This window comes from Pteropus medius, unplaced genomic scaffold (assembly GCF_902729225.1).
Source record: "Pteropus medius unplaced genomic scaffold, Ma_sr-lr_union100, whole genome shotgun sequence".
Classification (NCBI taxonomy): Eukaryota; Metazoa; Chordata; class Mammalia; order Chiroptera; family Pteropodidae; genus Pteropus; species Pteropus medius.
Genome location: NW_024352787.1, coordinates 9,628,357 through 9,642,363, shown reverse-complemented (window position 1 = coordinate 9,642,363; position 14,007 = coordinate 9,628,357). Strand labels below are relative to the sequence as shown.

Here is a 14,007-nt window from a genome sequence, read left to right as displayed (position 1 = left end):
CAAAATGGCTTTAAAAAAAAAAAAAGATGTAGAATTGTATGAAATAAGAATCAGATCATTGATAAACATATAAACATTTTCTTTCCTGGAAACATGGCAAGAAGATAAGTAATTTCAATTGACAGTTAGTATGCCTTTCTTATATGTCCCTTTCTACAAATTTCCAAAGAAGATTTCAGCAAAAATAAATAAAATCAACAGAACTGAGCCTTAGTATGAATGTATAAAATTTCGGTCATTGGCAAATAAATTAGTTTTTCATAAGTTGTCCTTTAAGAATGTGCCAAGAAGTTTATTTGTTACCACTTTTATATTTGCCTTTTTATATTTTTATTGCCTTTAATATTTATGGTTCCTGGATTAGAAAGAACCATAATAGAATAATGGCATTTTACATGTTATATGTTATGGTCCATTCTAATTTTACATGTTACATGTTACTGTCCTTTTTAATCTAGAGACTGTGAATATTATGCAGTTTTACTATTTGGAGATTTCATAGGCTCAAAGTATCTCCCAACAAATATTTATTAACCACAAAGGGAAAGGTAGTAACTTTACATCGCAGACACCATATTACCCAGGGGCCAAAGTTAGCAGACAAGGAATATGACATAGTTACTTCATAGTGTGTCTTCTCAAAAGGCCACATCATTGTTCTCTGGTATCCTTGCCAAAAATTCATAACCTCATTCTAATCATAAGAAAGATATCAGTGAAAGGAACTTTTATAGATTGGAAGACACTAAGAAGAAATAATAACTAAACGTAATACAAGATCCTGGGAAGAGAAGAAAGTTTTTTTTTTTAAAAAAGCTGATAAAATTTGTATATAGTCTCTTGTTTAGTTAACCTTTTTCTCGTTTGCCCCGAGAATACTTGCTGGCAGCACTTGCAGCTGGAGTGTTTACCCCAAGATAATTTGTGGATTACAGTCCTAACGTTACCCCAAAAGATTGCCACGAAATCAAGCTTTTATTATTTTTTTCGCATCACTCAAGTATATTGATAGTCTTTGAAAACAAATTACAGCATTCTATTTATAGCATTCTGTTTTTAGTGGTATTTCCATTTGCAAAATATATAGTAATTCTCGATCGCTGAAAATGTCAAATCCTAGAAAATGTAGCACTCCTACACATGAACGCTGGCAGCAAGCTGCATTTTTTTTTTCTAAATGGGAAAAGTTAATAGTAACAATGTTAATTTTCTGATTTGGATAATTGTGCTATGGTTATGTTAGATGTTAACATTCAGGGAAGCTAAGTGAGAGATGTATGAGACGTCTCTATATTATTTTTGCAACTTTTCTGTAAATCTAAAACTAGTTCTAAATAAAAAGTTTTTAAAAATCAACACAAGCTGGAAAAAACTATTTGCATTACCTATAACTAAGGGCTGATTTTTCTTTATATAGATTTTACATAAATCAGTAGGAAAACAAAGACAAATGGTGAAAACGGGCAAAGGATATAAACAGGAGGTTTATGGTAAAAGAAATATAAATAATCAATGACAGCATGAAAATGTGCGACAATTTGCATAATTCAAGAAATGCAAGTCGATTTTTTTCACATTTTTAGATTGCCAACTATTAAAAAGTATGATAACACCCACTCACTCTTACTAATAACACTTGTATATGCACTTATATAAATTGGACATACCTTATACACCTTTCAGAAGGCAAGTAGCAGGTAAGTCAGGAACAATGCTGGCAACAGCTATACGTATAGCAATGTTCATTGTAGTGTTTCTAATATTAAAAAAGGGCCTATCAGTAGTGTAGCTAAATAAATTATGAAAAATTCATATTAATGGATTCCATGTAACATTAAAAAGAATAAGACAGATCTATATTTGCTCTGAGAAGAGTTACAGGATATATTTTTTTAATTTTTATTTTTCAATTATAATTAACATAATATTTCAGGTGTATAGCATAGCAGGATATATTATTAACTGAAAAGTAACAGATATAGAACAACATGTATAGTGTAATTACTTGTGTAATTCAAAGTATATAGGTATATGCATAAAAATTACTTTTAAAAGGAAAAAAAGAACCTTAATAGTGTCATTGTTGGGAAAGAGAGAGCCCTAAAATTTAAGGGCAGAGAAAGATTACTTTTTGTTTTATATCTTCCTTTAAGATCTAGTTTTTAAAAATCATATGTATTTTTTATTTTGAAAATAGAACTACATGATTTTATAAAATTTATATTTTTTGAACTTTATCGTAAAGATTGTTTTCTAACCTGAGTAGACATTATGTAATAAATATTGGCCAAGTGCAGTATTGAGTACTTTTATACATCTTAATTCATTTTATCCGTCATAGCTTACTTAATTTTTATAATTTCTTATAAAATATGAAAGTTAGATTTCTTAAAAATTTTGGCAAATGAGCTTGTGTATTGGTAATTAGTGCTTATCACATGATATGCTTATTAAGAACTGTAGAGACTTAAACCCCAGACTCTTGTCTCATAAATCCAGGATGATGCCCAGGAATTTGCATGTTAAAATAGCTCCTGAGATTATACTGATAGCAACTTTAAAACACAGCTTTACATCATCAGATATTTGTTTTTAAAGACTTACTTCCTTTCGAAACAATGTTAGAAATTGCTGGTACCTAGAGTCAATTTTTATGAATTGTTTTTTTAAGTAAATATTTGTAGTAATTTATTTAATCCTACTTATGGTTCATTAGAAAACACCTATCTGCCAACAGGACATAATTTATGATATTTTTTTTTGTAGTTGATCACAGCCGAGTTAAATTGACTTTAAAGACGCCTTCTCAAGATTCAGACTATATCAATGCAAATTTTATTAAGGTATGTGTTAACTTTAAATTGGCGTTTCTCTGTCATACTTTATGTATCCCTACATACTAGTTTTATTAAATTGTTTTAAATTGCCTAAACATGATACCAACAGCAAAGAAATAAAAATAAAATCACAACCCTGACACACTTTTTTTGTGCTTTCCATTCTAGTGCCCTTATTCATAAGGATAAGCAGTTTTCCTTAGTTTTGTGATATTGGAAATAAAGTGTTCTATTTTGTTTCTTTTACATTGATAGCTTATAAACACTTTACCTATTGCTAAATCATCTTCTTGATTATACCTTTGAGTATATGTACACAAATGTACTTGGTCATTCTCTGTTGTTAAACCATATAGGTTGTTTCCAGTTTTTCTTGATGGTAATATTGCAGTGAACATTTATCATTCTTTTGAATAATTTCTTGAGATAAGTTACCAGGGCTAAAGTTACTGGCTAATACTGATTTAAAATTACAGAATGTAAAATTAGATTAAAAACTTGGCAATCGTCACCATTTCAAGTGGCAACACAAAATGCAGGATTAAATATAGTGTTTATACAGTTAACCTTTTTTGGATATTCTGATCAAAAGCAGTCAAGTTCTTACATAGTTATCAGTAGGGAGACAAATTCAGACTGGTACTTAAGTAAAAGACTATTTTATTCCATTAGCTATTCTGTGTTTTTGAATCTTTCTAGTTATATGACATTATAATTTCATTTATTTTATATATGGTATTTATACATATTTTAATATGTGTCATTGATAAAATATTAAAATGGTAAGAGTTAGGTGGTAAAATTAATATTATTTGTGTCACCACTGAATAATTATCATTTTAAATTAAAAAAAATTTTTCCCAACAAAGGCAGTTTTATTACAGTTATGGCAAAATCCAAAACAAATAGGTTAAACAGAAACTAAAACACGGGTGATTTGCTGTTTTAGATGTTCATGTTTATATTCTTTCATAAGGGCATGTGTTAAAACTTCTAGTTTTTAATTGCACTTTAATAACTCCGATTCATTGTATGATTCCATTACATGCTATTTAGTATTTTAGTCTGATATCTTGTTTGGTATATCCTTGGGTTCATTATTAGAAACATATATAGTAGGCACTCAATAAATTTTAAGTTGAATAAATAATCGAAGGCAGCTATGAAAGAATTTAGCTAAGAAAGAACAATTTGCTAGTTTTAGTATTGTTTTTAGAATCAAAGAATGCTTTTATATTTCTGCTATGGTTAATTTTGTTAACTTAGAATTTAGGGCTTTTGTTTTTAATTCCTAGGTAAATAGTAATTTTTAAATTAGCATAAGGTGGTTTAATTACCAATTCTGTGTACCATGTCTAATAAATACACAAAAGTAATAACATCTTACCAAAAGCTAAAGTGGATTAAACATATTTTGTCATGGTTTTATGTACTGTGAAACTGAAATTATTTGGAAATGCTTTAGGTGAAAAAAGCAGTATTACTAATAAAATTTGAAACCTAAAAATTTAGGTAAGATAATATTTTTGGTAATCATAATAATGAAATTTGCTTTTAACCATTGCAGGGTGTTTATGGGCCAAAAGCATATGTGGCAACCCAAGGACCTTTAGCAAATACAGTAATAGATTTTTGGAGGATGATCTGGGAGTACAATGTTGTAGTAAGTAATTTGCTTTTCATAATCTATTGTGAGAAGTATTACATGTAATGACATAGGATGTTTTACCGAGTAAGACATGAAAACACTTTTTTGGCCATAATGGTATCTTAATTATATTTAATGTTTTCTAAAAATATAGCAACTGATATCAAGTCTATCTCATTAAATTCTCACAACCTAGTAGAAATATTTTAAGAAGAAGATGTGATACTTTAATTCTTGTCCTAAGTCAGTAACTAATAAGACAGCTACCAAATAAGATGAATTGGTAGACAGATGGGTACAGGGATAGCTATGTGATAAAACAAGTGTAGTGAAATCTTAATGGTAGAATATAGATGGCAGTTATATAGTGTTTACTGTAAAATTATTTCAACTTTGTTGTATGTTTGAAATATTACAGTGTAAAATATTGGGATGGAGAAGCAAATGTAATAACCTTATGTTTAAAGACAGTTAAATGCATTCAGCCTTTAGATAATTGTATTAAATGTAATTTCTAAAGTCAGAAGTAAATCTATAAGATTCATAACATTTAATTCAACTTGAATACATCATGTTAATTGAAGCCATTTTAATTTGTTGCTAAATAGCCCTTGTTTGGAAGGTGTGATTTTGATTATTTCTTTAACTCATACTTTTAATATTAATACTTGTTTTTTGACAGGCCAAGTATATACTTTTGCTCAGAATAAAGAGTAACTTTTGACATTTATATTTCATTAAAGAAATTAAATTATGTTTAACTGATAAATTCTTCATCTCATCCCACCCCCACTCTTTTTTAGATTATTGTAATGGCCTGTCGAGAATTTGAGATGGGAAGGGTATGTATATCTATCAACACTTAAAATAATTATGGAGTATTCTTTTTATCACTTCATTTCTAGGGATATATATTTCTAGTCTTTTATTATATTCTGAGCTTTAGTAGTTAAATGAGATACTTTTTTATGTGTGTTCTATTGCTTTTATTGCATAAAAGGAACAAAATAATCTCTAAAGCACATATACTTTTTTACATTTCATAAGTACATTTTATTATATACTAAAAATAATAGTTTTTTTTATTGGTACTTAGTAATCTTCAAATATTCAATGGTGTAAGTAGAACAGTGGACCAAGGTAGAGAGGTATTTTAAAAATAAGAATAAAATTGAGCTATGAAAATGAGTTAAATAATTTTATTAATTATGATCAATTTATAACTTGAATATTCTGATTTCTCCATCTGCAAATACCACTACATTTTTTGTTTATGCTGCCTTCAAAGCAAAGAGAAGAAAATCTCCTAATCTGAAATTTTTAACCTTGATATTTTTATGCCCTGTGCAAGTGAAATTAATTTCAACCTATTGTGATCTACAGTATTAATTACTAAGTCTTCATTGTCAGAAGTGATAATGTATTTTAGAATAGAATTAAGTAAAACTTAAGTATAGTCCTTTATAAATGTAACATACAAATCAACCTTAAAAAACAAGTTATGCGGTGATTTGAAATTTCCTTATACTAATGTGGTTTATTAAAGTAAAAATTATTTTTGTTGTATAAAAAATATCTTAAAATTTTTTTAGTCAAGAATATGTTGCATAAAGCAAGATAGTACATCTTTCAGTTATGTGAGATGTTATAATACAAAAATCATTGGAAAACCTTATTTTAACTGATAATTTTTGTCATTTCTCCCAATGCCATTCTTTACTATAGTGGAAATATTCAGTAATATTGGACAGAAAATGAACATTTCCTAAAATTAGAAAATATACAAACAAATTGTTAAGTAAGTTATCTGTTTAAGTAGTTAGTATGTACTTCAGTACCATCTGTTGTATTAGGAAATTTGGGTTTTACTCTCCTGTTTTCTTAAGTTACTGTTTAGATTTAGGACTTACTTTTCTTTTCATTCCATTAATATATATTATATCCCATTGTATATCAGTAATAATACCCGATGAAAAATTAAGTTATATTAAATGCAACATTTTTTGAAGCTGAAGATTTTGTGATTCATAGGGTTTTGTTAGTAGCAAATTGTCAATAAGTTAGGGCCTATTAATTTATTTGATAACCTTAACTTAGATCTTAACTTAGAATGGAAAGAGCATAGATAATGAAATCAATCAAACCTACACTTTACTTGCATTTTGACCATGCATGGTACAGTGAACTGTCTCCTGAGTTTCACTTTTCTCGTCTCTAAAATGAATATATGATTATAGATTACATATGTATGATGTTTAACACAGTGTTTAATATCAATAGTTATTAGTTTATACCTGGAGTATAAATACCAATATAATACTCAATTACTGCTTGTCCGAATCAGCAGTATATTAGTCACACAATTTCAGTCCTTACTAAGTTAATCTCTTATAACTTGTTTTCTGTCTGTTTTAAGATGTTAAAAACTTTACCAGGTAGAAGACTAAAAAAATAAACCCTCAAAAATATTTTAATTTTAATCATTTTCTGTAAATTTCTACTGGAAAATTAGGTTTGTGGTTTTAAGTCTTGTAAAATATTAAAGTATTACTCTTAAGCTAAACTGACATACTAGACAGTTCTACTTTGTTGCCCATGAGCAGTATTGAAGGTAAGAGGGGAAACTGGTTATACTTTCTATAATCTCAAATAAAAGTGAATAATTTAAATTATATATTATGCTTATATAGGGTTTTTACCATCAGAACATTTGAAATATACTATTATTTAGTACTCGCAACAGTCACGTAAGATAAGGTTTATTCTTATTTTTATAGATAAAGGAACTAAAGGCCAATAAAACAGGAAAATTAATACTTGGAAAATCTTCTGATACCACCTAGAATGCTCTTTCCACTATGTCACAGAATTTACACTTAACAAAAATTCAGTCAGAATCATGTAGATTGTCATTTTATAGGTGTTAAAACTTGCCTGACTACCCTTCATTCTAAATGGATCTTTTGCCAGGCACTTTTTTTTAAGTGGGATTTGTTTGTTTGTTTTCTTAGTGGAGGATCTTTGGAGTCTTCTCTGTAAACCGAGCAGATAGCAATGAACAGCTAATGCACTTATGTTAATAATGTTATCATGACTAATCTTAGAGAGGGGACATAGAGTAGCCCACCTTTAAGAACAGTTGGATAAATCTGAGCTCTCTTCAGCTCCTTGCCTACTGATGCCAGTTTTTCTGTTTTCTGGGATGGAAAAACAAGCTGAACACTTTTATATTTATTTATAAAAGTTCAAGAAAAACTATCATATGGATTACTTATGGGGACAACAGAAAAAATGTGAGCGCTATTGGCCTTTGTTTGGGGAAGACCCTATAACATTTGCACCATTTAAAATTTCTTGTGTGAGTACCTATTTTTATGTACATTATTAAACAGAAAGTTGGCATGCTAGATCAATGAATAAATTATAATATGGTTTGAACCGTTTTTTATAAGCCACTCAATGTTTCCATGTAAATCTATACTTAATTATAATAAACAAATATTAATAATGTTTGTTTTTATACTGCTTTAGAATTTAGATGCTTTGGGAATGACTTCATAAATGTACCATATTATATTAATTCTGTGTTAGTCTTTGTATATATATTAATAGTTAAGTTTTTATATGTGAGTAAATGGAGAAACTGCTTTGAGTGATCTATTTGAAATTTGGTGTAAAGTATTAGTTTCAATGGGAAAGACCCATGACTGAAGTATAGTTTATCAAGTTAATCTTTCATATCTATGTTATGTTCTTCAGAAGTGTTCTTTATATACAAAGGTTTATTGTCATCTTGGAAGTAAAGATTGGTCCTTTATGGCAGACAATTTGATATGAAACTTAAAATATGTAACTATTTAATGAATTCTGGAAATGAATTAAATTCAGGTTATAAAACTAACAGCACAAATCTGAGAAAATGAATTAAGAAACAAAAACAATGAAGGGAAAACAAAGTAAAATATAAGTGAGCATTAAAATAGAAACAACAATTTACTTTGAGTTACACATGGTGGCATCTTAATCACATGGGAAAAAATGTATTGTCTTAGTTATTCAACTCAAAAGATCCATGATTCAGCAAACATGAAAATTAAATAACTTCCTGTATTAATATTTTCCAGACAAACAAAATCAATAGGATATGAATCTATAGAGAGAAAGAGATTTATTACATGGAATTGGCTCATGTGTTTATGGAGGCTGGCAAGTCCAAACTCTACAGGGTGGGTGGGCAAGCTAGAGACCTAGGCGAACTGATGATCTTCAGTTCCAGTTGAAAGACAGTCTGCTGTAGACCAGGAAGAAATGATGCTGCAGACAAAAACAGTGTGCTGGAGAATTCTCTCTTACTTGGAGGAAGCCGGTCTTTTTGTTCTAGTTAGGCCTTGATTAATTAGATGAGGGCCACCCACATTATAGAAAGTGATCTGCTCCACTCAAAGTCCACTGAGCTAAGTGTTAATCTCACCCAAAAACACCCTCACAGGAACACCAAGAATAGTGTTTGACGAAACATCAAACTTTTAATGGCCCAATCTAGTTGACACATGAAATTAACCACCCTATACCCCACGTCAGAATTGCTTGTTTTTCACTTTGTTTTCCATGGTTAAATGAAATATAATTCTATGATTTTACTTATTATTGGTGAGTTCAAGAGGTCTATAGTTTTTTGACTTATTTATCCTTATAGCTTCTGAATTCCTCTGATGCATACTTAAAGTTTAATGATACAGAAAAGGACTCAACTTGGGTTGCAATCTCCTTTATGAATACAGAGTGATTTTTGTAATATTAACTATAACTCAGTTCAACTGCCTGTATTTACTCTAAAGCCCTGGTTAGAATGAACTATTCGTGGGTTAAATAAACACATTTTTAAAAATCATACTGTATTTCATATTAGTTGAAATTAATAAAAACAAATACATAACACATTGTCTACTTCCATGAGAGAATTTTTCCCCACTCAACAGTCCCGAGAGTATTCTACAATATTAAGTCCCTGAACAGTCTAGGAAACCCAGCTCTGTGCAATGTGTTTGTGTTAAACATTTGTAAATTTAAATGTAATGAAATTACTCAGTGTCCCAATTCAAGTGAAAACATACAGTACTTAACATTCAACAACAAAACAACTTAAAATTTTGATCAGCTGGGGATCAGAAATAGTAAACAACTTACAATAACGAATAGAGAAAAGAAAGAGTTTATAATTTGGAAAAGGGTGAATTGACTTGGGGTGGTTTTTCAAATGAACTAAAATTTAAGTCTCCTTGATAAGACATTTGATTAGTAACAATCTTTGATTTGTCAACATTGGGACCGATCTTTGCTGAAAAGCAAAATTTTTGAAGATTTAAAAAAGAAACTAATTTGTATGTCTTACAGTTATTTCAGACAACTCAGGGATTTGTTATTCCTAATGTAAACAAAAAATAAATTTAGAAATAGAAAGCAAGTTGGTGAAAATAACCATAAGAAGTGACTTTGATTACTGGCAATCATTATTTGAGACTGAGAAAGGACAGTATCAGCTCTCTTGGTTTGGGGTGAGAAGGAGAGTAAAGTATTGGTGGAAGGAGGGAGTACTGGCTAGCAGGAACTCAGTCAAATGTTGCTGCATGTAAACCACTTAGACCAGATGTTGGCACACTATCCATGGGTCAGTCTAGCCCACTGCCTGTTTTGTAGATAAAGGTGTTTGTTTTTGTTTTTTTTTAACATACCTATCAATAATTACTTTATTCTTTTATTTTTTATTATGGGGACATTGGTTAATGAAATCCAGTAAGTTTCAGGTGTACAATTCAACAGTAAGGCATATATATATATATTGCATTGTATGTTCACCGCCCATAGTTAGATTTCTTTCCGTCACCACGTATTTGACCCATTTTACCCCATCTTCCTCTTTACCCTTTGGTAACCACTGTCTGTTGTCCATGTCCACGAGTCTCTCTTTGTCCTGTTCGTTTGTTGCTTTTAGGTTTATATCCCACATATAAGAGACATCTTGTGGTTTTCAGCTTTTTCTGTCTGGCTTATTTCGCTTAGCATGATTATCCAGAGGTCAATCCATGTTGTCGCAAATGGCAATATTTCATCTTTTGTGGCTGAGTAATATTCCATTTGTATATGTACCACAGCTTCTTTATCCAATCATCTGTTGTAGGATACTTCGGTTGCTTCCATGTCCCGGCCACCATGAATAATGCTGCTATATGCACATCAGTATGCAAATATCTTTTTGGATAAAGTTTTCTTGGAATACAGCCATGCCTATTAATTTACATATTCACCTATCACAACACCAAAGCTGGTTAGACCAAGACTTAAGGCCTACAAAACCAAAAATATTTACTAGCTTGCCCTTTATAGGCAAGAAAAAATTAAATATTGAGCTAATGTTTTTATACTCATTTTTGATGAAAGTAAAAACATACTTTTCCCTTAATGTTATTTGAGAAGTTCAAAATAAATTGGTATGATTTTAAAAATTAAAGCAGAAATAATATTGAATTTTTTTAAATTAATAAAACAGTACCCCATTGCTCTTGACTATCACTGTCCTAGACTATATTTGTTTTAACTACTAGGGTTAGTGACAAACTGATGCAGAAGCTTTATTCTAATACTTTGACAAATGACACTAAGAGATCTTTAAAGTGGTTATGTTACCAACCAGAATAACAATTTGGACATTTCTGAGTGAATCCTCTTCTTCATTTGGCATCCAGTTAATTGAAAGTTGAGTGTTAAGTATGGAAAATCAAGCTTTATGGAAATATAAAATGGTTGAAGATGGTGGTTGCTACTAAGAAGTGACATTTTGTTTGTATTATTTCTATTACATGATTCTAGGGATGGTTATTACTTTTATTGATGATACGCTCCTAGGTAAGTAATTGGTTAACAGAGACTTCTGTTTAACAAAAAAAAAACAAAACAACAACAAAAAAACTATAAATAAAACTTAGATAAACAAATTCACGAATTTTAGAAAGGTGGTTTTATAATTACCAGATACACCTAGAATTTTAAAGCTTAATTTTAATTGTGGACTTTAAATATGAAGGTATTGTTTGTTTTAGTGTGTACTGTGTTTTTGTTTTGTGTTCTCACTGACTTTTAAATGTTTCCCTTTATTTAGGAAGCTGAACAAGCAAGAACAGACTACTTTATTAGGACACTCTTACTTGAATTTCAGAATGTAAGTATTTTTCATATAGAGATCATTTCAAAGGATAAATATTTTTAAATTTCTTTCCACCACCATATATTTGACCCCCCCTTACCCTTATCTATCTCCTCCCTTCCTTTTTTCCCTCTGGTAACTACTAACTGTTGTCTATGTCCATGAGTCTGTTTTTCTTGTTCATTTGTTGCTTTCAGTTTTATAGCCCACATATGAGTGAAGTCACATGGTTCTCAACTTTTTCTGTCTTGATTTATTTCGCTTAGAATGATTATCTCAAGATCCATCCTTGTTGTTGCAAATGGCAGTATTTCATCTTACGGCAGAGTAATATTCCATTGTATACATGTACCACATCATCTTTATCTAGTCATCTATCAAACTGCACTTAGTTTGTTTCCATGTCTTGGCCACTATGATAATGCTGCTGTGAACATTGGGGTACATATATCTTTATGAATAAATGTTTTCAGTTTGAGGGGTCAATACCCAGAAGAGGGATTGCTGGATCATATGGTAATTCTATTCTTAATTTTTTGAGGAACTTCCATGCTGTTGTCCATAGTGGCTGTGCCATTTATATTCCCATCCCTAGTGTCTGAGGGGTCCTTTTCCCCACAACCCCTCCAACAGTTGTTATTACTTGTCCTGTCAATGATAGCCATTCTAACAGGTGTGAGATAGTATCTCATTGTGGTTTTGATTTGCATTTCCCTAATAGCTAGTGAAACTGAGCATCTTTTTATGTCTGTTGGCTGTTTGTATGTCTTCTTGGGAGAAATGCCTATTCAGATCCTCTGCCCACTTTTTAATTGGATTATTTGTTTTTTTGTTGTTGAGTTATATGAGTTCTTTATATATTTTGGATATTAGCCCCTTATCAAAGACTTAGTTTGCAAATGTCTTCTCTCATTCAGTTGGTAGACTTTGTTTTGTTGATGATTTCTTTTGTTGTGCAGCAGCTTTTTAGTTTGCTCTAGTCTCATTCATTTATTTTTGCTTTTATTTCCCTTGCCTGTGAGGTCGGATTCATAAATCCTTTCTAAAACCAAGGTCCATGAGTTTAGTACCTATGATTTCTTCTATGTAATTTATTGTTTCGGGTCTTATATTCAGATCTTTGATCCATTTTGAGTTAATTTTAGCATATGGTGATAGATAGTAGTCTCGTTTCACTCTTTTGCATGTGGCTTTCCAATTTTCCCAGCACCGTTTATCAAAGACACTTTCTTTTCTCCATCGTATATTTTTGGCTCCTTTGTTGAAAATTATTTGCACATATATATGTTTATTTCTGGACTCTAAATTCTATTCCGTTGGTCTGTGTATCTGTTTTTCTGCCAATACCATTCTATTCCATTGGTCCGTGTATCTGTTTTACTGCCAATACTGTTTCGATTCTTGTCTCTTGTAGTATAATTTGAAGTCTGGGGTAAATACCTAAGAGGGATTGGTAGATCAACTCTCAGTTTTTTTGAAGAACCTCTATACTGTTTTCCATAGTGGTCGTGCCAATTTGCAGTCCCACCAGCAGTGTATGAGGGTTCCTTTTTCTCCGCACCCTCTCAGACACTTATTACTTGTCCTGTTGATAGCCATTTTAACAGGTGTGAGATGGTATCTCATTGTGGTTTTGATTTGCATTTCCCTAATAGCTAGTGAAGTTGAGCATCTTTTCATGTCTGTTGGCCATTTGTATGTCTTAGGAGAAGTGTCTGTTGAGGTCTTCTGCCTATTTTTTACTTGGATGTTTTGGTTTTTTATTGTTGAGTTGTATGAGTTCTTTGTATATTTTAGATATTAGGCCCTTGTCGGAGGTGTTGTTTGCAAATATCTTCTCCCATTCTTGATAGTTTCTTTCACTGTGCAGAAGCTTTTTAGTTTGATATAGTCCCATTTATTTATGTTTGCTTTCACTTCCTTCTAAGGATAATTTTTAAAGAGAAATGTAAATAGTACACTGTTTTATCTTACATAGTTAAGGAGATTTGTTAATTTTTTTAAATTATACAAAATAATGAGGAAAAAATCAGAGCGTAATATTTCATTTAGTATCTTGAGCCCTATGCTTATCAAATTAGATAATAAAGTAATATAAATTTCAACATAGAACAACTTTCCCTAAATTAAATTTACTACATTTAGAATATTTCGTTTCTTTGCTACAAATATTTTTCCTCTATTTCAATAAGCAGATTATATAGCATTGTTTACGTAAATATTACCTAGTTTAATTTTTACTAGTTACAATTTTTAGAAAGAGACAAGCCACCATCAAAGCTAAGTTGTCATTTACAAATATATTGCTTTCACTTGAGGCT

The 14,007-nt window shown here is 30.5% G+C and overlaps 1 protein-coding gene across 1 annotated transcript in view; it reads left to right on the top strand.

Moving 5' to 3' along the window:
* The window catches only part of PTPN12 (protein tyrosine phosphatase non-receptor type 12), an 84,847-nt gene that overhangs the window by 40,408 nt on the left and 30,432 nt on the right, over positions 1–14,007 (top strand). Inside the window, exons 3-7 of the mRNA XM_039849340.1 lie at positions 2,767–2,843; positions 4,405–4,500; positions 5,289–5,327; positions 7,772–7,843; positions 11,642–11,701. Coding sequence (XP_039705274.1) covers positions 2,767–2,843; positions 4,405–4,500; positions 5,289–5,327; positions 7,772–7,843; positions 11,642–11,701 — 344 coding nt within the window. The remainder of the gene's footprint in view (positions 1–2,766; positions 2,844–4,404; positions 4,501–5,288; positions 5,328–7,771; positions 7,844–11,641; positions 11,702–14,007) is intronic.